Source organism: Cololabis saira, chromosome 5 (genome assembly GCF_033807715.1).
Source record: "Cololabis saira isolate AMF1-May2022 chromosome 5, fColSai1.1, whole genome shotgun sequence".
Classification (NCBI taxonomy): Eukaryota; Metazoa; Chordata; class Actinopteri; order Beloniformes; family Belonidae; genus Cololabis; species Cololabis saira.
The window spans coordinates 35,863,729-35,891,233 of NC_084591.1; the positions used below are offsets into that span (position 1 = coordinate 35,863,729).

The following is a 27,505-nucleotide window of genomic DNA, read 5'->3' on the forward strand; positions in this document are numbered from 1 at the left end:
AACAAAACAAACATTAAATAGGATCAATTAAATATTTGAAAGTTTAAAAAACAAAATGTATGATTTTTTTTCTTCACACAAAATAAAGAGGAAAGTTTTGTCAGGAAAGTGTAAAACTTCAAAATGACATCAGGAGTCAATTTTTTATTGTTATATTTCTTTGAAATTACAGTTGTTCATCAGTGAGACCACTGACAAGTAACATCACTATGACACATACCACTGCTGAACTAACCATAACAAATGAGGATATACGCTCCTAAAAACGAGGAACAGAGAAAACCTCAGGAACTACAACACATCAATATTTAATTTAATATTATGAAAGTAAATAACTCAATAAATTATTTTCATTAATTAAATTGCCCGAACAAGAGACTGGAAAGACATAGATACCAACTCGGGAAAAAAACCCTCAACAGGCTTGCAATTAAATTTGTAGCCGGTGTGACAAAGACTAAACATCTGATTCAGTCATTTACATTGAAATAACTAAACATCAAACAAGATAAACAGTACTGATGGAAATGTTTGGCAAATATTACAGTATAAGTGAATTTCTAGATTGTTGCCTTAAGATTTTAACATTTTCTTTTATAAACAATACAGCAGGAATAAATGGCTGCAAATGGCTTATTCAGACAGTAAATGGAGTAGCTGTGCGTGGGTTTCTAAACAGTAATAAACATATACAACATTTTGTGCAAATTCTTTTTAACCATCAAAAGAACAAAGAAACCAAGACAGATATAAACTAAGGCCCTTGAATTTTGTCAAAATCTGCAGAACGTCTTTGCAAACGTGATGCAAGTCACAAATAGAAGAAAAGAAAACAAAAAATTCCAAAAGGGAGAAAAAAAAGAAAAGAAAATACCATTACATGTCACGGTGTCTTCTCAATGGTTAAACTGTGCTTTCTCATTTTAAATAGTGTGTAGATAGTGTGCAAGTCAGTCAGTCAGTCTTCTGTCTTCTTGAGAAAAAACTGCAAGGCTGAGTCCAACTGATCTCGAGGAAAGCGGTTGGACAATTCACAGGAATCCAGCAGCAACTTGTTAGCTGTACGGACAGAAACCAACAACTATGTTATATCAGATGTCTGCTAAACACTTAATCTTTTACATCAAATTAACTGTAGAATGTCAAACAATCTTCTAAAATAAGAACATCCCCAAAAGTACAAAGCAAAAAGTGAAGTTGGAACATAATGTGGGAAGTACAAACATGAAAGGAAATACTTTCACCCAATTAATTATTAATTTCAGTTATTAAATTTCATGAATGAATTACAACTCACCAGTTGGACTCGTCTTAGTGTCTGAATCTTTCTCGCTTGCAGCGCAGTCCTACGGGGAAAGAATAAGATTTAGGCCATGCTGCAGATTCTAGAAAATTAAAATGACTCATCTTATTTGTCTAACACAAACCCCGGGCGAAAGCTCACGCTGCATAAAGCTACATTTAAAGCAGCTTGAAAAGTTGCATCATGTTGTGATTTACTCTGCAAACAGAACTCTCCAGGATTAACGTGTCCCGCTTGGAGGAATGCCCCTGAGCTTAACACCGATGAGGGCAGAAGGCCAAGACGCCATGCATTATTGCTCTGTTTGAAAGAAATGACAATAGCTTGTCTTCCTTTGAATGGAAGTTAATCGGTGTCCAAACAGTGGTGGTTGCAGGGTGATGAGGAGTGCTTGTTGTCAGAGGAAGATGAAGGAGAAGAGCTGTTTACTGGGAGCTGAGGCAGTGGCAGGTAAATCCGCCGTGAAGGAATCTATTCATCTTTGTCAAATCCTGCCTGTTACAGACTCACCAGCAGCCCAGATGAGTCAATAATCTAATGTAGAGCTAATGTAATTCCATTTTATAATGTGTATACAAATATTGAATTTGGATATCTCATTTAGGAGAAGAAAACTCCTGAAGCCCAATTAAAAAAAAAAACAACCCTACATTACGCATATTATCTTTCTTCTTTTTTAGGTCTCAGCACCAACTCTTTCTGGTTTTATTTTACTGTAAAAACGAACAAATTCTTCAGTCATCGTGTGTAATGTACACGCTACACGCTTGACATTTTCATGTTTACCTGAATGAACGTGGCCAACAGCACAGAGCTCATCTCCTGCTGCAGGATGGCTTTATTCTGAGGGTTGTTGTAGCACGCCGAGATGAGCGATGGAAAGAGCACCCTGATGAGGCGTGGGTGGCTGAAGTACTGGAAGGGCAGCTGACAGAGTTTCTGCAGGACGCTGGGCTGGCGGCCGGACTGCACTATCACCTGGAACACACAGCGAGTGGGCCGAGTCAGTCACTAAGCCAGGCGGTGGCACTGCTGGTTGTAAATCACCACCCCTATACCCCTCCCACATGTAAATCTTTCACTAAAACAACACACAAACAGCCATTAGGAGGAGACCTGGGGGGCATAGCCTCCCACTGCACAATTACAGGCTATAAAACATGATGAGGATGTTTTGCTACAAGAAAGAAAGACGGACAATGAGAAACGTGAACCGATGTCATCATTAGTGGTTAAAACTTCACCTTCGAGATTTGAGTTAAGTTCCTTGAACAACACTCAAGCACAAAGTTCAGGCAGGAGTGAAGCTGAGGTTGAGAGGGGATTCAAAGTGCAACTGAGGTATGAAGGGAGTGAAACCAGAGGAGGAAGATGCACAGAGCTCTACCAACAGCACTGCCACCCTCACTTTGAGGAATGACTGATACCATTAATGGTATTCTTACCCTTCTCAATCACACACAGTCACATCTGGGCCACCAGCATTAAAACCAAATCACTTCCAGCTTCATTTGATTAGATAGAGAGCTGCTGCAAGAGAGAGGGGGTCCCAGCTTTATGCTCTGGTCATCTCCCCTGAGCTTGAGACGACCATCAGCGATCGTCTGAGAGCCAAAGGGTCAGCGCGCTAAATCCTGGCTGCACTGCATTTACAGGTACAGACTGCAGGACTGCTGGCTCAACTTCAATAGAAACCAGAAGGGTAAGGTGAGGTCCCAAAGTCACGGTGACATAAATTTACAAGATTTACAAGATTTTAAAAATACACACTCTAATACTCTACCATCGGTTTCCTCTTTGATAATGCACTCCAAGTTTGAGCAGCAGGATAAACAAAGCGATAAGTCTTGGCTTTTATCTGTTCAAGGTGAGGCCTCTCAGAGCTGACCTCTATAACAAAGTTCAAAAGTTCGTGAAACAGTTTCATTTCCGATCATCAATTGTTTAAAAAAAGAAGAAGAAAAAAACCCAAACAAACGTGAAGAGCAGTCCATTTGTCAAACTGGAACTTGCAACGGGTTAATTTTTAGAGATAAGAACAAGGGAATAATTTTTCTTTTTTTAAATTACTACAACTGAACAGAAAACGAATCCTTAAAATAAATATGAACTCCATCTTGGTAATGGTTTGTAACACCGTCAATGTGTGTATTAGAAAAAAAAAAAGAAGCAATTTGGGACAAATCTATCACCTGAAAGAAAGGAAAAAACCCGTCTGCTTCTGGTTGTTTTCAAATGCACAGCTGTTTATTTTCAGAGCATGTCGCTTTAACATTTTAGAGCTAGGTTTTTAAACTGAATAACTTTCCTATTACATCTTTATATTCTCTCTTGTCTGTTGAAGCCATTCTCAAAGACAAACTGACAATGCGAGATGTATAAAATAATGCAACTGAATTAATTAGAAAGCCACTACAATGATTCTGCATAAGGAGAACAAAGTCTTCGTTCCTGTCTTTTAATCCAGAGCATTTATTCTTCATAATTTAACGCCAGTGCAGGTAGCGGATGTTTGAGTCGGAGCTCTGTGGTGATCCAGCCCACAAATCACCCAGCAATCTCATAATCCTCCACCATGCATCTTCATTCCATCTTCAGCTGCCTAAACAAATTGTGCACCGTCAAGTGCCTGACACAGAAAGACATAAAACAAAAGACTGGTGGTAGCAAGAACCTGGAGGTAGATGGCGAGTTATCTACTTTTCCACACCTCTGTCAGGTATAGAGCAACACCAGAGCCTGAAATGGTTTTCAAACGGAGACTACTCTGTATTTTCATCTCCAAACTCAACATCATAAAAGTCAGAACTCGCATGGCCCGTGCACGAGTCAGACCCTGTGAACGGTTTTCACAGGGTCTGTGGGAGCTCTGTTCTTTCTGAAGTTCACAGACCCGGCTTTTTTTTTTCCTTTCTTCCCCCTCTTCTTAAACAACTTTATGGCACTTCCATTACATTACTTCCTCACCATCCAGACTAACAACAAAGAGTGTGTAAAATTAATGTTCTGAAACAAACACTCCTGGAAAAACCGTATGTGGTAGCACAAACCAAAGTTAAAGCAGAGTCAGCTCAATATGGGACAAAAAAATAAAAATAAATAAATAAAAAGACATTTTAACTTACTTTGTTAGTTTGTATGAATGCAGCCACGGCATGAAATGTGATAAAAATAATTGTAATGAAAATTCTGTTCAACCCCTGTGGAAGTATTTCCCTCGTTTGCTTTGTCTAGACGGCCCAAACACCTCGGGAGGAACCAGAGCCAGAGTAGTGCCATATATCTGACACTGGAATCCACAAAATAAACCAGATCCAGTGGAACTCCTCCACTGATAAGACAAGCAGCACAGCAGGCAGCACAAAGCAAAGTTAATCGAATAAAGCTTTAGTGCTTTTTTATGACTTCTACACCGGCTTCCTAAAATGTGCACAGGACGCTGAGCAAACTACCTTCGGAGAATTAGACACAGCGACACAGACACACCAAGTTGATGTTTAAGGTAACCGTCGGCTGTTTTAAAATCCTGTGCTGTTTGGACAATAAAACTTAACTCTTATTTGTCTCTATGAGCCGAGTCTGTCATTCTATCCCAGATTTAACTGGTGATAATTCTGCTATGAAACTAACCTGATGACAGCGTGATAGACAAATGGAAAGTCCTCACTGAAAGGTCTGCAAGGATAAAAACGTCCTCAGGTTCACTTAAAGTTGATTGGACCTGCACTCATCCTTGAAGCAGAGTCTAAGTCATCTACCGAGCTAACAATCAGGCACTCTCCTGCCAGCTAGTGAAGCATGCGTGTGTGTGTGCGTGTCTCTGTCTCTGTTTACTCTGCTGGTTGATGCTAAGTGTGTATTCCCTGCTGCTGGCTCCCAGTGGTCTGCCTGAGCCACGCTTACCCTGCAGGCAGTGAGGGCTTGGTTGTCTTGTCAGTAATGGACCGCTGAAGGAAGAGTTTCAACATCAGGTTAACAGGAATTACAGGCCTGAAACTTGGCTTAGGCCTGCAGGGTAGAGGAAACGCCCTCAAAGAGAATGGGAAGAAGAGGACTGACCCCACAGATAAGACTGAGCCCTGGAGATGTGCGTTTGGGATGTTCTGTTCAGAGACAACCCATAGCTCATCGGATGGTTGCTGCGCCAAAGAAAACAGTTTATGAAATATAAGCACAAAGAAGTACCATGATTCAGGACCCACTGCAGGGAAACCAATCTATTGCATTAAAAGCATTAAAGTATCCATACACAACCTAAAATTGGATCGGCGTGTGTTTTGTAGATAGAAAAATTGTAAGGTTCGTGCTGCAAATGCATGTTTGGCCACGTGCAGGAAAAAGCCAATGTTATCCTAAGATTTCCACACTCTGAAATTACTCGCGTCTTTTTAAAAAGAAAGCAGGAACCAAGAGGGTTAACGTGTCACCAGTTTACAATTACTGTTATGTCAGCTAAAAGATCCAACAGATCATCGCTGCAGATGAATCATGAATGACTCACTGTAGTCAAAGACAACGAGATTACTGGGATACGTCACTTTGGGGGCAAAAAAGGAAGTACAGTTACATGTCGGTGAGAAAATATTTGTTTTTTTGGTCGAACATGAACTTTACACATGTACTCGGACCAAAAAAAGGAAAAAAGGCTTCAGTGGCCACCATAAGCAGATATGCATTTTAAAAAAAAGAAAGAAAGAAAACACACACACACACACACACACTTGGACCACATGTGTCACTCTCCAAATAGTTTTTTTTATGTGACAAGGTGAAATATTCATGCCCCTAGAGCAGAGGGAATACATCAGTATGTAGTGAGTTTCTTCAAAGTTCTCCCTTTTATGAGCAGCTTTATTTCAAAAGCATATATATAAACAAAAGCTGGTGTGTTGACAGTGAGACAGCAGTCTCTGTGACCACACAGTCCTCGGGCCGGGCCGCTTTTTTGTCCTGCCAATGCTTACATTAGCTCGAGAAAAGTTCAAGCTGCTCTAAATATCCTCCTTGACGCCATCCATCTTGGTGGAGAGCTGAATGGATGTGCTCCAGGAACTGGACCACTGGCAAAAATCAACTGGGTGAAGCCGTGCGAGATCCCGACAATCTACCCGATTTTGTATCAATTTAGCAACGTTCAAATATTATTTTTGCACGGTTGTCCTCCCATCATTGTTGGAGTGGGAGCAGCATGAAAAATAGTTCACACTAGTATTCAATTGTAAGATGCAAACTGGACCAACAATGACCAAAATGTTGCTAAGTGGCACAAACAGGAGGGCGCACCATTAATCAGAGATAATAATAATAAAATAAAAAAAAATAAAAATAAAAAATTGACAATATCCATTCAGTAATAGGTCCATCAATTGCTGAGAGGGGGTTTGACATTGACTGTGTGGGCACAGAGTGGGAAATCGGAGACTGAAGTGGCGGCTGCTGCTCCTGTGGGTCAGGCTTAGCTTAATCAAAGCCCAGCCAACTGTAGCATGGCTAATCAGGGACCCGGACGGGCCATGCATGACAGCCAGCTCCCCGGCAGCCAGATCTGCTCCAGCACATCCTGCTCACTTCCACACAGACTCCTAAGTAGTTGTAACACCCGGGCAAGCACACTGCCCTGCTTTACCCATAGGCAACAAAAGCTCGCTCTGTCGGACAATAGACGGCACACACATCAAAAGCTGGAAGGTGCCAAGGCATGCATCTTTTAACAGGTGCTTTTTGTTACAGTTACAAAACTACACCCTTTTTTCTGACAAATAATAGATGAGAAGAACAATAGTAAGATGATATCATCAGGCTCTTCTATCTCTCAATAGACAACTTTACACAACTCAAAGCATTAAATAAAACTAGTTTAAAAGGAATTTATCAGATAAAAAAAAAAGAAACACATTTTTTTTGACAATGAAGCAATTGCAGTAAGTAGAACTGAAAGAATAAATACATTAACTGATTTGCTGCAAAACTAGTGAGCACATATTTTGACAGTTAACCTGTTGTTTTTTTAAATAACCAGGCAAGATTAAAACTTGTCGTAACCCCTTGAAACTTTTCTTTGAAAAAGAAATAAAAAAACCTTATTAGATGTGTTAGGAATTTATATAATATTTAAAATAAAAAAAATGTATTTCAAAACTCCCAGGCCTCAATTTTCTAAAAGAATTGGGGGAATATGACACTTAAAAAAAAAAAACACACAAAAAAAGTGTAATTATGTTTTAGTGTCCGTGTAGGGGGTTTACCTGGTTGTCGGGGTGGTTTACAGTAAAGTATCCGACACAGATGATGACCTGATGCAGCAGCTCTTCAGAAGAATGCTGGGTACAGTACCAGAGCAGGGAGCTGACAATGTGTCGGAAAGCCAGAGACAGGCCCTCGGCTCCTAAGACAGACTGCCCAGTCACAGACAAAACATGTCAATGTGTAGTCACGGGAATTTAAACAGATCATGTATGATTGTTGATTACAAAAAGTCCAACAAACCAATGATGCAAAGCAATAAAATATTGTAGGTTTTGTTGGTGGGAATATACATGGTGTAAGTGTATAAGCAAATTAAACAACCGAGACCAACCGTAAAACAACCCAATCCCACTCAGAAGTGATATGTTGGGAGGAGCTCACAGACAGTATTTATTAAACATGTCAGCGTGACAGAGCACCATAAGATCATTGAAGGTTTGGGTGTGTTCGGGTTTTTAAAAATCCATAAACACGGCACCTGAGGAGCAAAATGCGGGTTTCAGGGCTCATAACCAAACATTTTGCTCCTCTTCCCCAAACGGACACATCGACGACTAGGAAACCATTTTGAAAAAGAGTTCAACCCTCATTTGTGAAAAGTAAATCCAGAAAAACCACAACGTGACAAGGAAAATTTTTTTTGGTATTTTCTCATAATTCATTTTGAAAGATTACTGATTTGTTAAAGCCGATTATAAATAAAGCTAGTACTATTGGACATATTATTGGTAGCTGATGCGCCAAAGTGAGTTAATGGTCTGAATATTGATCTGCGTTTGCACATTAGCTGATGCAATGAAGTAATGTGAAACACAAGGTGAATATAACTCCAAGCCAAAAAAACAACAAAAAAAGGAGACGTAATTTAAAATGCTAATAAAGCTCCAGAACTGAAACAGTTTCATTTCCAGCTGTTTTGAGTTGCCTGAATGTGCCGGGTCAGTGACAGGAAGCTGCTTCAAAGTAATTACCCCAAAAGCATTAAAATAATTAACAGCGTTCTGGCTTGCTTCTGTAGTTTTCAGTTTATGCGGCGACTTGGCACAGTGAAGCCGTCGCCCTCTTCTCCTCGGGGTGGATAATGTATCGCCCTGCATACAGTGATAATCACTTGTTTTCCATACTAGCTGCCGACCCCTGCTCTTGTCAACCCCAAAAAAATGACCCGGGGGTCAAAGGGCACCAGTGTTTATGTCCACAGGTCAGCTCAGTCCCGAGGAGAACAACTGCTCTTCCGATAACTCTTAACAATGGAACAAACATTAAACTGACCACTGAAACGGGTTGATTAAATTCATTTTTGGGTAAAATTATGAAAGTTTGCTGTTTTAGATGATATTTAGTTCATAACAAGGTACAAACTATTTATTGGAAATATAATTTAATAAAATATATCTAGTGTATCCTGCTGTGAAAACAACATGCTTAAACTACAAAACATATCAGAAGTGAAAGCAAGATTATTTTGTTCAAATCTTTTTTTACATCAATATTAATACCTGGAAGGCAGATAGGTCGAGAAGGGCAAAACTGTTGAGGAAGCAGATTCCCTGCAGAGCCACCTGGATGACCCCAGGGCTGTAGGGCTCCTGACTCTGGGAGGACGACTCCGGTAAGAAACTATGCAGCAAGATACAGTACAGGGTGTGCACCACTCCCACCAGGTCGGTGGACTGCAGAAGGGCCGTCAGTCCAGTTGGGTCCTGGCGTTTATTGTCAAATATGCTGGGAGCTCTAAAATGGGGAAAATAAAAAGGAAATTAAAATAACCGGAGGAATCAGTTATCAAATACACAGAATATTTATTCTTTTTATATTGTAACGTGTCCTTATGGGAATGTGTGAATGTGGTTGTGAGCCCTGTCCAAGAGGAATTTCTGTCACCATTGGGACAGACAATAAAGTATTCTATTCTATTCTATTCATACTATTATATATTATGACACATAGTCGTACGCTTTCATTTGCAGCAATGAACCAAGTTCACACATGATTTTTCAGTGTTAGCGTTTGCGTTCTCTCATTATAGCCCTAAGATTTTTCACTAGTGGTTTTTAATCAAAAAGTTAAAACTGTCACGTAAACATTATGCAGATATGTTACACTATATTAACTATATTATATTCATATTAACTCACTCACTAAAGTTTGAAAAAGCTTTCTTTTAAATAGTAACAAAAAAACCCCCATCCCATTAACATTGTCGTGTTAGTCGTCTTAACTGGCCATTTAAAATATGAAGTGTTTATATGCAAGCACACCTGGTCAAGTTCATTTTTTGCTTTTGATTTCTTTTGGTTAACACATTGAATAACAGTTTAGCTTTTAAATTTGTTTTATTATATTTCAATGTTATTTTCATCATACAAATCTGTTGACTGTATTTACAATGAGGTGTTAATGCATCTACCAAAACTGATGCCACAAGATTTTGGACAGTCCAATTGCATGCAGGTCTGTATAAAATACACTTCACTGAAGAAGTGTGCCTCAGATAGAAGACGAAAAGGACCATCATGCTACCAGAAATGAGTCAAACTGGGTTTTAGTGCTACATTTTATGGTATCCTCAATGGCAAAATATCTTAATGGCTTAATCTTGTATGATGAAATTGTAAAGTGATGCAATTTGCACTTAATCATGATTAATCATATAAACACCTTGAAACATTTTTTTTAAACTTGCAGTAAACACTACATTGTACATTTTACAACTTTGTTAGCAACTTGTTGCAACCTTGAAATTAAGGAATGGCTGTATATTAACAAATACGATGAAATTGACAATACAAAATATAAAATATCCTGACATCCAACTGCATGCAATGAAATTATTATTTCTTTTTATTAAGATTTTCTTTTTCTGTTTTATTTATTTATTTATTTATTTTTAATCTTAGCTTTTTCCATACCAACCCAAATGTTCCTCATTTGGGCTGGTATTTTCACATACCTACATTTAACTGCAAGTGCAAATTAGCTAAAGGGTGGGACTTTCATGTTCAGGTCTTCATCTACCATTAAAGCAATGCCACAGCCCACAGCTCTTGGCGAGATTTTCATGCTGGCATAGTCTTCTGAGTCACTTGACAAGCTGCTGAGGGCTTCTCAATAAAAGTATTTTATTTAAGATAATTTATTATTATGTGTGTGTCTGTCTCTAAAAAGGTCGCACCCTGTTGGTAAAAAGGGATTGGCAATATGTTCTCTCATTGCAAAATGTTGTCAGTTGTGAACTACTTGTTGTCCAATATTATTATGAACTTCAAAAAGTTACAAATTTAAACAAGGAATCCAAATCGGAGAAGATTAATATGACTAAATAGAATAGTTTGAGAATCCCAGGTAACGTGCAATTATGACATTTTATTCTTAGACGCAATGCAGACTCCAGAAAAACCCTCAACTAATGCATACAGAAGATTTAAGACTAATGCAGCAGCAATTCATAATCTGCAGCCATGTAGAATGGGAGGTGTGTGACCTTGAGATGGAACGTACACTGCATGCCGATACTTGATGTTAGCCAACAGGCTTTGTGTGAAATATGTTGCTACGCAAGAGCAGAGCCTCCTAATACTATTATAATACCCTGACACAGCAACTCGCATGGTCCAAATATTTTTCTGGCCCATTGAGTGAGTGAGTGAGCGATCTATCTATCTATCTATCTATCTATCAATACACAAATAGCCTCAGCAGAGCAAAGCTCATCGGATCTTACGTCTACGTCTTTCTCATGAATATTCTGTTGCAAAAATCGCTCTTCATCTTTCAGAGTGGTGCAACATGATCATTGTTTCTGAATCACTTTGTAACTTGGAAGGTTGGAATAATAATAATAATAATAATTATGTTTACCAACTACAAAATAAGAAAGAATAACTGTGTCTGCTACCATACACGTTACTTCTTTTCCTTTGAAGTCAAGAATTGTGGTGCTGATGTCCCTTGGTGTGACTGTGTGCTTAGCCTCTATCAGCGGTACCACTGAACCTCTCTGAGTGGAGGTCATGGCAGCACACGTGGGTGGGCTCCCCCTGAGCTGCGGGCTAAGGTTTATGGTGAGTGACAGAGCACTGGGTCAAGTAGATGCCTATCTCTGTCTCTAGTAACGACAGCTTAGCCAGCTTGCTCGCTGGAGCAAATGACCTGCTGGCTGATTGTGAAGAAAATGGGATCTTTGTATGTATAACCATGAGCTCGTCTTTATGGATCCCTCTGACTGTAAATTACCAGCAGTGATTGAGTGTCTGCTATTACTCGCATGGAAAGAGGCATGTGTATTTGTTAAGAGAAGATCAAGACATCGCAGAGGTGTGTAATAAGCGACAGGCTCACCGTGCAGTTATGACAAAGCACAGCCTACACATGCTGTTTAGCAAGGCTGTGGCTTGCTGGAGGAACGCAGACATCTTGGGGTGCTCGTCTACGGGACCTTGGACCGACAAGAAGCATCCATACAGCTTGTCAATCAAACCCATGTTTACCATGTAGCTGGAATAAAACAAAAGAGAAACAAAAACAACAAAATAAGATGGTTTATCACATTTGCTACTAAACGATTTTTTTCTTTTGTACAGGCTCATCTCAAACAAAGGCCTTCACTGTGCATACTCCCACAGCACTGCACCTGAAAGCCAATACCTCACCTAAGCCCTCCACCCCCTGCTATTACTGTGATATCTTCAATTTGTCTTTGCCAATGACAGGACTCATGATCGTGTTCCCTGTACTCTTTCAGCCACAAATCACTCCTAATAGTGTCATTAGAGATCTGTTGTGGCTCCTGTGCCAGCGCAACTTTGGGCCCTTGACAGTCTGCTGACCTGGGGCTACTCTTCAAGTGCTTCTGGTATGCAGGACCTGGAGATATTGAGGTTTTTTTCTTTTAAATCTAGGGAGCACTACAGCTGCCAATCAAGGCTTTCAAGTTGCAGTCGTGGTCATTATGAACTCTCTGTTCTTCATCTCATCACTGCTTTGACTCTTCATGTTTTTGTAGGAGCTGTCACTCACTGATGTCTTCCTAAAAGATGTGATTATTACCATTTACAACTCACACTGCATATCATTTGACAGCTTGAAGCAAGTTCCATTTTTCTGACTTTATCCTCTCCTAGAGATTTACTTGGACTGAAAAGCGTTTTTTCACTTTGTATCCCCACTGTTCAGTGCATTACACTTGTATTTACAAAGTGCATCATGGTCAGACTTTCCACTTTTGTCTCAACATATGAGCATCACAGAAAATTAAGCAAGGTGGACTGGAAACATTTGAGAAAAAACAAAAAAATAAATTAAACTTAGAATCTGGCACCAAGAAGAAAGAACCCGCTCATGTTCGTTCTATGAGATAAACGCCCTGGCATAAAGGAAGAGTGCTGCAAAAGCTTAAAACGTTAAAGGACAGTTGGTGTAAATCTTGGGTTCGTAGTTGGGATTATCAGGCTGACGACACAATTTTTCTCACACACCCCCTGTCTCTGGGGTTATGACTGGGTCAGAGGATGAGATTGGAGGGCCTGTGCAGCTGCTCTATCCATATGAATCATAGCTTGTGGGAGGGTTGGAGGAAAGACTGCACTAGTCCACAAGGCTTTACGGTGCCGGGCCTGCATTTCCTCATGGTCTACATGTCTTCATCGCAGCTCCGGCTCCAACAACCCAGACCTACATGGCTGGCCTAAACGCCAGGTTCACGGGGGCCTTTCAAAGCCTTGGAAGTGCTCTTTGTTTATGCTACTTTGTGAGCCCACCTCAGAAACCGATGGTTTTGAATGTGTGAAAAACAACCTTTAAAAAAAAAAAAAAAAAAAAAAAAAAAAAAAAAAGACGCCCAGTAAATGCTGGATGGATGCCAGAGAACACCTCATTCTCACACTACTCCCATTCTAACAACACTCCACTTGGATCATTTCCAAGCGATCTGACATTTTGTCAGCCTATTCTTTACATAAGACATACTCTTGAGGAAATTGGAGGTTGACCAACTCTCAATCCCGTAAAGAGGAGTGTAGCACGGATGCACAAAAAAAAAAAAGAGGTAAAAAGGTTGTAACATGAGAAAAAGAGCTGCCACTTAGAAGGATGAGAAGCGGCCTGAGAATTGTACATTGCATTGGAGAAAAAAAGATACCTGATTAGATCTTGTGCGCGAGTGTTGAAGGACTCTGTGGCAGAGCTCTTGACCTTGGCATCTGGAGAGGAAATCCTTGCGTTTTCACCTTGCTCAGCCTCTGGCCACAGGGACTCCAAGATAGTAGCGATAGTTTGAAGCAGCCCTGTGGTCAAACCCTCGAAGATTTGTTTATTCACACTGCGCCCAAATATTGACTTGTCTTCATCTGGGACGTACAGCTGCAAAATACAAGAAAGAAAGAAGGAAAACAAACAAACTGATTAACATCAGATAATATTACTAAACCTGGCAATATTGCATGTGGTCTCAAATCATAAATACAGCTAATGGTAGTGTCCATTTATGCAGATGAGGCAATGCACTGATCTGCAAACAAAGGCAAACCCTTCTCATTTCAACAATGAACGAATCAGCCTAAATAGTGCCGGATCGATTAGCACCGAGATGCAAACTAGCTTACTGGTCAAGCACTTCTAATTTATCGGCAATGGAGAAGCAGCTAGTTATCTTTTATCAACAAATGCCATATAAGCATGAACCCGAAAAATAAATATTGGCTATTTTACACTTTTCAATCACAAAAACAAAACACAGACTTTATGATACATGCAAAGCGACTGCAAAGACTAGTCAATTAATTATTAAAAAAAAAAATGAATAAGCACAAAAGCTAATGTGAAATGCCTTGTTTAAAAAAATAAAATAAAATCACTAGCTTGAACCAACAATAGTTAACACGACTGCAGCTACAATAAAGGAATGTAGTAGGATTTACCATAAAAAAAAAAAAATGTCCTTGCTACACCAGGCCGGTGCAAACTAATAAAGATGTTACATAAAACATTTACATTCTGACAAGTTGGAGCCATAATTAATTGAAGCTTTGGAGAAAATTAACATAATACAATGTATATTCTTCTAATCTCCATTTCAAAGCTAAAAGACATAAGCAGAGGTCCATGTTTAAAATATAGTGTCCCTGCTTCGTGTGAAAGCTTCCAAAGGTAAGACCTACCCATTTGTTCTAATAGCTGGGGTGAATGCTGACAGCGTAGGTAAATCCACCGACATTCTCCACAAATCTAATTAAATGGGGACAAGCTCATATGGCAATCCTACCCCCACTGCTTCACCATTGCTCTGACACACGCATGCCGAACTGCAGACGTGCGCTTAAATATATGTCTTTATATGCACAAATGAAAGCAAATTTGCAATAAATTTAAAAAATTGTGTAAATTACATCTCAACTTATTATAAAAAGGACAGTAGGAGGCTGAGTCATTATTGAGCGCAATTCTTAATTAGCACTGAAGACCAGGAGTTGACTTGGTTCATCTCTCCCATTGCTGCTGGATATGTCCGTCGGCAGAGCAGCTGCTGCGATATGTTTTATATAAACTGGAGCGTACAGGCTAACCTATCCCTCTGTGCCCTAAGGAACTATGACTGCTTTGGATTGAAACTTGACTGAAGAAGGGAGCCCCAGTAGAGTTCATGCATGCACCACAACTCTGCGCCTGTGCCTTGTCCCGTCTGTGTTGTGAGTGTAGGCGGCCCCAATCCGCCGCCACTGGTGGATGTTTGGAGTGGGCTGATGTTTACAGTCCTTCTAACAGAGTGCTGAAGGATATGGGCTGACATGTCGCCGCAATGCAGCCGGCCTGACTGACTATGCTTTCACATTCCCTCTGTCAGGAGGCATCCGTAGAGAGGTTGGGCAACGGATTGTGACTCGCTAGTTTGTGTCTTGTTCTGCCTTTCATTAACACTTTCGCAGCAACAGACGCTGGCAAATTTGCAAAATTTACACCTCTGGTCCAACCGCTGTGTTATCAACAGAGAAATGTTAAGAAAACCATCTAAGACCACGTCACCAAGTAGTGCAAGCTTAAATCACAACCTGAAAAAAACATTTACTTTATAAAAACGGCATCATTCATTAAAAAAATGTCCCTATAGTTGAGGGACTCCAATTTAATTTTTTTTTTTAAATACAAGAAAAAAAACATATAAAATGCTGAAATGATAAAAAAAAATTTTTGTCAACAGGGGCATCAAAAAGACACGTACTGCAATAATGACAGATAAGTAATATGACTGGGCACACATGGAGGCTTTTACATATTTCGGAAATGACACAAGGAAAGATTTGTTATTCGTTGAAGAAATAAAAAAAAAAAGTGTGGGGAAATCCTTAAAGTAAATCATACAACAAAATTAGGCAGTTCATCATGTATGGTGCATAATGTCATTACACATTCAGAGATGCCTGGAAGATCTTTGAAGACCAATGCTTCATAGCGATCCTCAAGCAGCACGGCATTAAAAACAGTGGAACTCTCGGAATCGGCTCAAAAAACGTAACCCTCAATGAAGATGGTTTGTCCCGCCATCTATCTACCATCTACCATGCAGAGAAAAACATTTAAAAAAAAAAGACTCCAGAAAAAAAGTTCCAGAAAAGCTGCTGCCTCGTCTCTGCATAAATGTCTTTAAGACAAAGGAAGAAAAACGTCCATGTCATCTGACTCTCCAAAATGTATGATACTTTTTTGAAAATTGTGATTGGTGCCTGTTTGTTATCAGCACATAGGTACATGGTGGTAAGGTGCACATGCCATAGGCATGCATGCACAATTGTGTCACTAATAATGCAGAGCAGTATTTTTCAGATCTGGGTGCCACACACACATTTTCCTTTTCCTCCAATTTCAATTTAATTCAATCTAATTTTCATTTGCATATGAGAGAGTTTAATTTTTATCAGGAAATAGGGCGAAACAAACAGTCTGTTCATAAGTGCACAGTTGATTTATGACTTACTGTGAGCTGGTGCAGCAGCAGGTCCATGAGGAGGACTATCTTGTTGCTAAACAGCACATAGATGCAGTTGGAAAAACAGCATGCCAGGTAGTAGCTATTCACAGCAGCACAGAGTGATCTAACATGGAAAGATGACAAACAGTTATTAATCACAGGTTTAAAATAAGACAAACCTCAGGGCACTCTGCTCATCCCCTTGCAATTATTTAAAGAAACACTACCACTGTGACGTAAATGTGACCTGGTCACTGACAAGATTATCTGCAGGCATCAGGAAACCAAACACACTCTTCTCTATTTGTGGTTCCTTAAGGGGGCATTTTGTCTTCACCAGTCAAAAGTAGATCTCACTGACGAGGAAGGAAACTGATTTGAGGAATAAAACACTCATATCAGCTACTTGACGTGGAGACTGCCCTCCATAGTCACCTTCAGAGGTGATGAGTGCAATCTCAGTACCATCTTGGCAGAGATAGTACAGCATGTTCACTGGAGAGATAAAACAATTTCTCTTAGCAGCTCCTTACAGCAGGCAGGAAGCCCCAGGCAGCAGCCAGCCTTGCACCAATCCGCATGCCTCTGTATTTTGTCTGCTCTAAAACCTAGCCCTGGAGGAGATTAATGCTCCAGATAAGTGACCAATCATTCTGCTGAGACAGTTACTCCCCTTCGCCCCGTTTCATCAGTTAATATTTTCTGACAACTGTATATTTTAGCCATTGGAGGAATAGCATGTCCTATCTACTTGCTGGAAGAATGGAATCCTTCTCTTCTGTGCCTAAAGTAGGCCATGTTTACTTCAACTGGTAAACATTTTGATATCTACCGAACTTTCACATCTGCTGTGCATTTTCAGTCGAACCACACTGGCCCGGTAGACTAAAATACATTAGGTGAGCGCACACCAAAGTCTGTCAATATTAACTTCTGCTGCTCTTAGCATTGCATGTTAGTGGGTAGATTGGTCACTTTGGCATATCACTGACATAGCAGCGTAAAGCTGTCAGACATGGAATGAGTTAATGTGAGAAACAACATTTTAAGTAAGCAGTCAGTTTTCAAATCGAACTTGAAAGCTCAACTCAACGTGAAACCCCCCCCCAAAAACACAAAAACATACCTACATGAACAAAAATCCCACCAATTTCTACATTCCCATATGACAGGCATACCAATTATTACTTTGGTATATAATAAAGAAAAAAGTTACGGTAATCAGTACCTAAGTGTACTACGGATAGGGAAGACTTCGTGGAACAACAGGTAACATGAGATCCCGAGCAGACTAGTCTTTGTGCGCAGCCTTACAACACTGGATTCTCAGAGAGCGACTCTTGAGTGAGCATAGGCGATACCATCAAGATGACAATCAAAATACTTTTACACAATACTGTTGTAAGATTATATGGCTTACACAGATAATGAAAGCAGTCATGCCATCCATGTGTATTTCTGTTATGGAAATGCTCGATTTGAGGGGGCTTAAGTGTTTGAGATTATGCACTTGTATGAAGTAAGGTTCAATAGTAGAAGTTAACCTCTGACTTAAATGGCAAGGCAGGACTAAATTAATTGCTGTCAAAGAAATATTTCAGACACCATAGATAAAAAGTCATGTTGGTCAAGAGCTTTTAGGTTGCATTGATACTCTACGATTCTATGGTCTAAAGGTTTGACAGTATATATATATATATATATATATATATATATATATATATATATATTTTAATTGCATTTAATAGTTCCTGCAAGGAAAAAGAAAATGAATGAGGCACACATATACTGTACACTCTGAACCCTACAAATAGAGAAGGTTAAGATCGCTGTTGACTCATCTTGGGGGTTATAAGGCCTCTTTTATTCATTTATCTTTGCAGCAGACTATCAAGAAATAAGTTATTTAATGTACAAACAAATATTGTTAATAGTCACACCACCTTAAAGTCCTAATGGTTATCAAAAATAAATAAACACATTTAAAATACATTTTAAAAAGTGTCAGTTTGTGAAGACACACTATAGTATTCTGAAAATACGTTGCTCAAGTACATGAAATTAACCCATGTTAAAAATACAGTATGTAGGGTGCAGTAAATGAGAATAGAAAGAACTTTAAAAATATACACATCTCTTATATAACTTTCACAATTAATTTTAAAATGAATTGAAGGCATGGATGCGTTCCATCTCTGACTTCACTGGCATGCTCAAATTAAATCACTTGATGTCTGGCAAGACAAATCAGACCCTCAGCTCACATGTAATGACCATGCAATTGCTTTGTAACACAGATAATCAGGCTCGTCTTTGGCCATCCCTGAACAAATGAGGAGGCTGTCAAAGGCGTGTTTGAGTTATGTCCTTACGCCTGCATGCACAATGAGCCATCGCTGTGATCTGTCTTTGGTTTCCACCCACCTAATTGAGCTTGATGAGCATGACACTTGATAGTACAACCTCTCTGGGAATCTCACCGTCTAAAGGCCCCCCAATGACAGCTCTAGTCAAAGAAATTGAGGAACAATTTGGTAAAGTGCCACACCAGCCTTTCTCATGTTGCACAAAAACATTGTGGGGACTGATGTTTGCCAGTCTATCTAAGCAGGCCACATTCCTCCACCTACACCACTATAGGTTTCTCATTACAGAGAGATTATGCTTGACAGTTTCCCCAAATTACCATAACTGCTATTTGTCTCAATTCACCTCAAGTGTAACCACTGAACTGTGGTTTCAAAACAGAAGCAACAGACTGCTGTTGCAAGTTTTAACAGGTGGACCTTTCAGAAAGATCCTATAGTGATAAACCAGGATATTGAAAGAAAAAGTGAGAGACAATTAATGAGGAAACATAATCTGCTTTCCAATATAAACTTTTTTTTTATAAAAAGGGCATTTTACTAAGAAATGGGACCAATTCTATCCAGTTTCTGTACTGGGGGCAGATATCACTGATCAGATATCGGACTGATGGCCCAAAAGAAGAAAGAAATAGATAAAAGGTTCTGATTGGTATTATTCTATAACATCAGCGTAGATATTGATTTTTTCTCATTTCTAAAGTTTAAATCCTCAAGATGCTGCTGTTGCAATAGACATACTTCTTGAACTGAACAAGTTAAAGTGTGATTTTTAACTTGGCTGAAGGATTGAATGAAGACTTTCATCCTATTATTTTTGCACATCCACCTCAGAAAACGAATAAAAAAATTTAAAAAAAAAGTGCACCTAATTTTTTTACTTGCAAATTAGAATCTAACTGGACTTGGAAAATCTTACAGTTCAAGACTAACATGTAGGAACTTCTCCTGAAGTAAACCATTATGGCTGAAAAATTCCTCCTCCTTGGCTGGTCAGCTCTCTGGGAAAATAAATAAATAAAATTAAAAATCCCTTAGTAATAACCCTAAACACCATTTCCCCAACACTGATAGGTAAGGTTATGGATTGTATCAATCATTCAAACTGGTCCAAATATTGAGGTAAATGACCAACTCTGTTCAGTTGACAACACACATCTAAAAGGTTCTTTATGTTTTCGTCACAGCCTTGAGTTATCAACCCAGAGATCTGTGCTCTTCAACTCAAGTCTCACATTCCTCTCCCGTTTCTATGCGTTTCCTATGCGTGCAGTCAAGCCCGACGGGAGCAGTGCTGCAGAAATCTGACTAACGTCCAGATCAGGTTGAGCCCCCACCTCTTAAACGGGGGAAGAAAAAGAATCCTAAGCCAAAATAAAAGGTGAGGAGCAAATCCATTTCCTTGTGCTGTCAAACAATCCCTTCATTCACTGCCATCTAAATGACATTTAATTTGATTCTACTGCTGATCTCTCCGATACCCTGAGAGCTTCCAAGACATCTACTCTGGCTGTTGTGCCACACTGGCCAGGTATGAAGGAGGAGAAATCTGATGAGCCGTCACAAAGTACCATTCACATGAGTGCGCACACAGACACACACCTGATGGAAAACATCCTGAAATCAAACCACAGGTAGCAGGTCTGATTTCACAGGATACACCAGGTCATGTGAGACGGTGGTGGAAATACAAATTGGGTTAACACGCATGATTCTCTTGAGCTCACGGGTTACCATCATAGACTTGTATTATTCTTTAAAAGAAACACAGAAAACCAGGAATATAAAGTCTGAGCACAGCACCTTAACATAAACCTCAGAGGTGCACTTTTGTCAACTACACTGATTGTCCAATGCCTCTGTTTTTGTTGCTTGTTGTCTTCTAATCTTAGGTTGTGTGGACAAAATAAATCCTTGAGCTGTGATGAGAGGTGCAGGGACAAGTCTGTCTCCCCACTCCTCTCTACAGTGACCTCTACTGAAGACAGAAGGACAAGGCATCTGCATTCTGAAAATCAGCACTATGAAACTTTTATGGAGGTATAAAAAAAAATAAAATAAATATATAATAAATAATAAATAAAAATAAACCAATTTTAAATTTAAAAATATGGACAGAGGCAATACTCTGCAGTTGTCCTAGAGAAAGGACAATGCACAGGCTGCTGTTGGAACTGTATTCAAGATTTACTGTCAATTAGCTGTATGTACAGGACATACAGATAATTCGAAATAGTGTTTCTCTTCACCTCAAAGCTATACATAACAAAGAAATTAAAAACCTAATATCGAATAACTCAAAAGAAAAAAAAAAGCATAACAAAAAAAGACAAGAAGCCTTGAAAGATAACTGAAACGGACTTATATGACGGCAGATAAACTGATTTATCATTTTGATCCAAAACCTTGTAATTCACAGCAAACAACTGGCAGATTACACCAGAAAGATTAGACTGAATGCTAAGATTTTTTGATTAACATTAGTTTACTGTAACATTTAATAATTATAGAGTAAATTGATATACAATTACATACACTACTATAAAATGTATAAATAATCAAGGCAACATTTGAATAAAAACACAATTACCTAAATCTGATTTTGGACTGTTGATAAGATGGTACAAGAAAACGACTTTAAAATGATTTTTCACCATCTTATAACATTTCACAGAGCAAACAATTACCTTAATAGACCTTTCCTGAGATTAAACACATTTTAACAAAAAGGTTTACCGACCATCTCATATGATTTAAATGACCATAAAAATGATTTACCATACAAAATCATTTGCATAACACAAATGAGTTAATTGAATTATTGTAATTTTAATTAATAAAAGTTGTTCGCGCCTATGATTGGGATGTTCTTGTGCCTTTTGTTGGCTATGAAGTTAATGACGGCAGCTGCATAAACCCCGATCTAGACAGTGCAGTGACCACAGGGTTACACCAGAACATTAGCGGAGCCTCGTAGAGAAATTAGCTCATTAATGTAATGGTAACAAGATAGAATCAGACTCCCTGGGGAGAGATACGGCAGGAGCATCTCGGCAGCTGCCGTTTTTTTTTTTTTTGTAAATCACTCTGCTTATCTAGTGGGAGGAGGTGATCAATACAGCAGCATCACTGTAAACAGATAATGTAGAGCACTCTGAGGTTAGTGTCTGTATAGCAGCCCATTAGGCCAAACAGCAATCCAGATGACAGATAGTGATAAGCAGAAAGTCGGGCTGCGTCCTTGTGTGGCATCTTGTCACGAGCTTCGCTGACCTGACCTGACAGAGGAGCAAAGTGTGAGCGCTCCTGCTTTTTACTGTAAAAAAAAGTAATGATATGAAGGACAACTATAAGTATCCAAATCTATGCAGGGACAAAAAAAAAGAAAAAAGGATGAGCAATGCAGACAGACATCAGATAAATAAACTGAACTTTTGAACTTTTTATACTTAATTACTATCACAGCTCCATAATAAATAGATCATTTACTGTACATGCTAATGTTTGTCATGATTTTCTGTTCATCTTATTCTCCAGTAAAATTCCTCTCCATTGAATCACACTTAAAAATAAGAAAAGTCCTTCAAACTTTGTTTCAGCCATAAGCACAGAATAGAAACACATGGCCCTAATCTTCACTGCATGGCAAGAAAACATCTTGATGCCAAAGAGATATTGAATGTACTTTAAAGAAGACATGGATGTGCATGCAAACTTTAAAAAAAAAAAAAAAACATCTAAAAAACATGCAGTGCCTCAAGAAAGTCTCTCCATTTAAGATTATATTTCTTCCAATAGAGAGGTCTGGTTCTCGAAATTTCCTCAGATTGCCATAAGTGAGAAAAAGAGACTACACACAAAAAAAAGGAAAGAAAAAAAAAATCAATACACACGCAATGCCCTTTAAAAGCCTTATAAATATAAGAAGCATTTGTCCATTAGCAGAGACTCAGAGAGCAGTAAATGCTAATGAATGGGAGAGCAAGGCTATTCGAGTCCATTACAGAGTCCCTCTTGTGAGTACAGCAGCCCCTCTGAGGTTATCTAAAGGCAGGCCATGCAAACGATAGACCCACAACTCAAAAATACCCTAATCTAAATGATAGATGGGACACATACTTTGTGTTTCGAGAGAAAAAGAACAAATGCAAACCGATTACAGAAAGTGAGCTGCTTCCCATTCCTTGAAGGTCAGCGCTATTATACATAAATACATTTTCAGAGCAGTTATTAAGATGAAAAATACTACAAACAGTGATAAAGTAGTTCAGCTGAAATTAATTCACTCACTCCAAAGTATTTTCAAAAACAACTACAAGAGAAAATGAAGCAGCGTTATCGATGAGGTCAGAGAAAGGCTACAGTCAGAGAAGCCAACGGGGAGAAAAAAGGTTGTATAAGAGGAGGCCTTGCAAATGTAAAGTGAACTTTAAACAGCATGGATTAGTCGAGGGTGGCAGTCTTTCAGGTTTATCCAGAATTTGTACACATTAAAAAATGTAAAATAAAATTCAGACACAAAGCCATTAAAATTAGAGCTATGCCTGTTCATTTTGTTTTAAAATTCTACTCTGACATCAAAATGTACCTTCTGATAACAGAAGAAGAGACTTGATAGCCTCAGTTTGATAACAAATTGCATCAGTCCTTCATTAAATTGTTTTGTGTACCATATTTGAGTAATCTAACATAACAGAAAAGAACTGGAATTTACCAGATGAGGTTATTTATAAAAACATCCTGTGGAAAAGCATTAATCAACATAAAAATAACCGAATTCCATTTAAAACATGGACAGTAGACCTATATTCAGACTTGCACTCACTCAACAACATCCCACTTAGTCAATGCTAATGATTCCACAGGTCTGGGGAAAGAATGGTCATCATTTCCAAAATCAAATGGAAACATAAGTTAAACAGACAGCTCATCCTGCTGGCTCGAAACAAACTTGATCAAATCATACCCAATAAACCTACAACTAATTGTTTTGAATGGTTTGGCTGTACAACAGGGAAACAAAAACAGACCTAATTGAAGGGGTTTTTGTGTTCTTGTATATAATGTGAAGAAATACTTTAAATATTTAGGCTGGGTGAGAGTACTCACTTGAGAGGTATACGGGGCACTGCAGCAGGTGTGGAAACAGCAGTGATGACCTGCAAAATTTGTTCCAAAGCAGACAAGCCGCCGCTCACTTGGAAGGCCACTTGGTCTGCATTGTTCTGTTGAGGCAAGGACACAGAGACAGAAACAGAAGTAGAGTCAGGGGACAGCGAGCAGACGGCGGACAGGGGGATTACATGGCTCTCACCAGAGAAAACCTTTTTCTCCCCTAAAGAGGCAAGGGATTGAAATGTGAAACAAAGTGATTCCTGTTTAATCTCAAAAGTGCACAGCCTGACTCCACCCCTCAACAGTCAAGTTTCAGTTTAAGGCAAAACGGTTTGCAGGCTCCAGTTAGCACCAGGGTGGTCTTGAAAGATGACAACAGAGAAACTGAGAAAAGACCAGAGCCAATAGAGGATAAAAACCAAAAATAACAAGAGCATCAACCTAATATCAATAGATATTGAGACCCATTCATGCCATAAAATAAGACCTGTTATCATTATGTGCCAACCTAGTTAGGAAAAAGCAATTATGATTTTGAAGTTATGATGATGCTCTGCAGCTATGCTGGCATCCGTAACGATTACATCAACGTGAAATTATGTTTAAAGACAGTCCCCTTGCTCCTGACTTTTAACATTATATACCACCACACACTTGAAAACAAGCCTGTCTTAAACCTTATGAAGATCTGCATGAAGGTGATTTAGGTTATTACATACCTCAAAGGAACGTTTTGCTATATCCCTCTAGTCTGAGTAAATAAAAAGTAAGTTTCCAGTAAAATAAAATATGCCCACTGCACTCAGTCAAGAACAAATTGGTTTTTGCCATTAAAGTTAAAATCTTTTTTTTCTTCTCACCGCCTTTCACTCCAAAACATACAAATTCAATAACTTTTAAACATAAAACTCTTTCAGGCAAATATGTTTGATTGAAATAGATTGGTCTTACAATCCACACCACAGAAGCTACAGAGCAGGTTACTCTTCCACATGATAAAGTTACAATCCGGAGCGCCGTGACAGTACTAAAATCCATCCACTTCACAGTGCTTTTGTTCCACACATGGGAAGTTGCTAACAAGCCTGAACACATTGAAAAAGAAGTGCTTTCCCTAATTACATATAAGCTCTTCATCTGTCATTCAGGCCTGTTGCTGAGGTAACTGCTCCTCGGTTCCGGTGTTAGACTAAGTGATTGTTCAGTTCATCTGACACAAAAACACTAAAACGTGTTAAAGGCCTTTTGCCTTAAACATAATGAGAAATGTCTTTCTGACAGCCTCAAGAGCCAAGAGTGTTGGCAAAATAGTTCCTTTTTGTACATTTCCAGTATTTTCTATTGTCTAATCAATTAGGTCTCAATCACTGAGACTGGCTTAACCCTTCTCCCAGCCCTCCCATCAACACCCAACCTAAACGCTCCCAGGCTAAATGAGTAAAGGCAGCTCTTTCATAGTGGCTTATCAAATGGTATTAAAGGAGGTAACTGGGACCTGCCCAGTCCTGGCTGTCTTCTCAATAAAAACAGAAAATACTTTCTTGCTGCTTTGTTTCTTTTTTTTTGCTGACAGATTTATCTGTTATGATGATGGGACAATGAGGGTGGAGAGATTAGCTCCAAACTAACTGGCATACTAACTTTTGGTCGTCTATGTGCACACAGGTCCACAGAGGGGAAAACAAAAAAAGCCATCTAATACCATTAAAAACACAAAATCCATGAAGACATAATGCTAAGAAGTTTGTTTCATATCACAACAGCCTGCGTCTGCAAATATTGATCTCTCTGTTGTGCAATAGTAATTGATTTTCTATGCAAATTTAACAAGCATGTGATCATCATGTGTCCTTCCTATAGTCCAAAGATAGAGCAACAGAAATCTAAGTTATATGCAGTTAAAGCGACAATGGAGTTTCGTCAACTACAATAAAGACTCTTAATCTATTAAATTTGTCTCAAAAAGATAATGTCAACACGTTGAGAGATACTGGATGTTGATTTGAAGTCTAATACAAAAGTAGATAAGGTTCCTCTATGTATTCAGGGCTTACATGAAGGGCGTATCCACCAAGGCGCGCCAGTGCCAGTTTGGAACTAGTGTCCAACTTGGAGCCGGTTGTTTCCTTTTTGACTGAGGTCCACAAGAAAGTGCCGGTTTAGGTTCTGGCTGGCTGAGATGCAAGAACTGGTTACGTCAGGGTCCAAGAGTGGAACCACCTTAAACCCCACCAAAACACAATGATTGCCATTGTTGACAGAGAGCGAACAAATAAAAATCACATCTGTATCAAGTTAGTAAAGAAGAAAAATTAAAGAATTAACAAATAAAGCTGCTGTGCTCTCTGGAGGAGACTGCATCCCTGCACTATGTGACAGCAGCAGCAACAGTCCAACTTGTGTGTTGTGGGATTTATGGCAGCCATTTTCAACTATTTTCTTTTTTTTTTTTTAAAGATGCTTGCATCATAATTATTAGACATTGTGACTACTTGTGTTTGTGGATTCCACTCAAACATCAGGGGCGATTCATGTTCGTAACGGTGTTCATAAATACCAATCAACATTTGAAAGGGCAGTGTTATTGAATGCGGCCTGAAGTGCTACAGAAGGGGTGTCTCTCAGTGAGAGTTTTGAATCTAAAAACTGTTTATATCCTCATTAATAAAACACTGCTAAATGTTTCTGCATCACAATCTGGCATTCATATGATCCCACTTAAAACAGCAGGTATAAATCCTGTTTGTAGCCGCACTGCAGGTATAAATCCTGTTTTTAGCAGTATTCATAAATACCAGTTAACACAGTTCTTAAGAGGTTCCAAATTGATACAGGAAGGACATCTTGGGTTTAGGAAATAAAAACTTTTTTTTTTCCTAAATGACTTCCAGTCCGAATTATATTTAGACCTGAAAACACAAAATACACAATAGTCCTATGTCGTCTGTGATACAGTATGTACCAATAGTCATTTGTTTCATGAAGAGATTTATCAACTGAATGTTACTTTCAGCTGCAAAATTACAAAATAGTGACATCATATGCCAATCTCCTAAGAACAGTTTATCCATAACACAACATAAGCCCTGATTTTAGAGGGTTGTTGCAAAAAATGCACAAGTCAAAAAGACTGCTCCAATTTTATGTCTTAATTTAGCCTAAATGTATGATCATGGTTCCCCAAACTTAAGAAATATTCCTGAAAGTTTTTCCTCTCTCTGTGTCTGGTTCCAACACAGCAGAATTCACAACCCAATAACAGGATCATGAACAAATTTTCCCCCAAACAAAAGAAAAAACAAAAACCCTGCCATGAATGGTTGACCAAACAAGACAACTGAGAAAATTAGCTCTTGAAATATACAACAGGGGCAATCTTATCCAATTATTGTCCAGGAAGACTATTGTTACCCCAGCTGATGGGAAGGTCCTAGCAGCTGGTGATTCCTGCAACAGTGTCTGCAGACTAGCTAAATTGCTCACTGTAGTCTCCTCCTACCAGACACTTTAATT

General features: G+C 39.0%; 1 protein-coding gene across 3 annotated transcripts in view; it reads right to left on the bottom strand.

Annotated features, from left to right (window-relative positions):
* Window positions 1-111: 111 nt before the first annotated feature.
* Window positions 112-27,505, bottom strand: part of scaper (S-phase cyclin A-associated protein in the ER) — a 62,676-nt gene continuing 35,282 nt past the window's right edge. For all 3 annotated transcript variants that reach the window (XM_061721851.1, XM_061721849.1, XM_061721850.1), the window contains 9 exons: window positions 23,987-24,102; window positions 16,518-16,635; window positions 13,689-13,909; window positions 11,891-12,046; window positions 9,049-9,283; window positions 7,549-7,698; window positions 2,090-2,281; window positions 1,298-1,346; window positions 112-1,059 (listed from right to left, as the gene is read on the bottom strand). In XM_061721851.1, coding sequence (XP_061577835.1) covers window positions 959-1,059; window positions 1,298-1,346; window positions 2,090-2,281; window positions 7,549-7,698; window positions 9,049-9,283; window positions 11,891-12,046; window positions 13,689-13,909; window positions 16,518-16,635; window positions 23,987-24,102 — 1,338 coding nt within the window. In that variant the 3' untranslated portion in view covers window positions 112-958. The remainder of the gene's footprint in view (window positions 1,060-1,297; window positions 1,347-2,089; window positions 2,282-7,548; window positions 7,699-9,048; window positions 9,284-11,890; window positions 12,047-13,688; window positions 13,910-16,517; window positions 16,636-23,986; window positions 24,103-27,505) is intronic.